The sequence below is a fragment of the Sinocyclocheilus rhinocerous genome, unplaced genomic scaffold (assembly GCF_001515625.1).
Source record: "Sinocyclocheilus rhinocerous isolate Xijiao unplaced genomic scaffold, SAMN03320098_v1.1 scaffold173, whole genome shotgun sequence".
NCBI classification, from domain to species: domain Eukaryota; kingdom Metazoa; phylum Chordata; class Actinopteri; order Cypriniformes; family Cyprinidae; genus Sinocyclocheilus; species Sinocyclocheilus rhinocerous.
The window spans coordinates 105810-106158 of record NW_015645056.1 but is presented as its reverse complement, the minus strand read 5'-3'; the positions used below and the strand labels follow the sequence as shown (position 1 = coordinate 106158).

At 40.4% G+C, this 349-nt stretch overlaps 1 protein-coding gene across 1 annotated transcript in view; it reads right to left on the bottom strand.

Moving 5' to 3' along the window:
* Positions 1–189: 189 nt before the first annotated feature.
* Positions 190–349, bottom strand: part of LOC107705099 (CLIP-associating protein 1-B-like) — a 38541-nt gene continuing 38381 nt past the window's right edge. The window contains exon 14 of the mRNA XM_016508243.1: positions 190–207. Coding sequence (XP_016363729.1) covers positions 190–207 — 18 coding nt within the window. The remainder of the gene's footprint in view (positions 208–349) is intronic.

The following is a 349-nucleotide window of genomic DNA, read 5'->3' as shown; positions in this document are numbered from 1 at the left end:
ACAGATAGATAGAAAGATATATATATATATATATAGATTGAGTAGCTCACGCTGCAGACAAATTCTCAGACTCAATTATTTTGATGTAAAACTGATTTGGACAGCATCACGAATAGAAACTACTTCAACAGGAAGCACTCTGGGATGTTTCTAACTACTGTGATGTTCATCAAACCCACAAAACCCACACTAAACACGTGCAGGATACTGGAAGAGACACAACTAACATGCAGATCAATCTTATTGATTATGTTTGCTGCCCTGAATCCAACATCACGCCTGACTGAATGTCACACAGAGCATCAGCTGCCCGTGTGTGTGTGTGTGTGTGTGTGTGTGAGTGTGCATG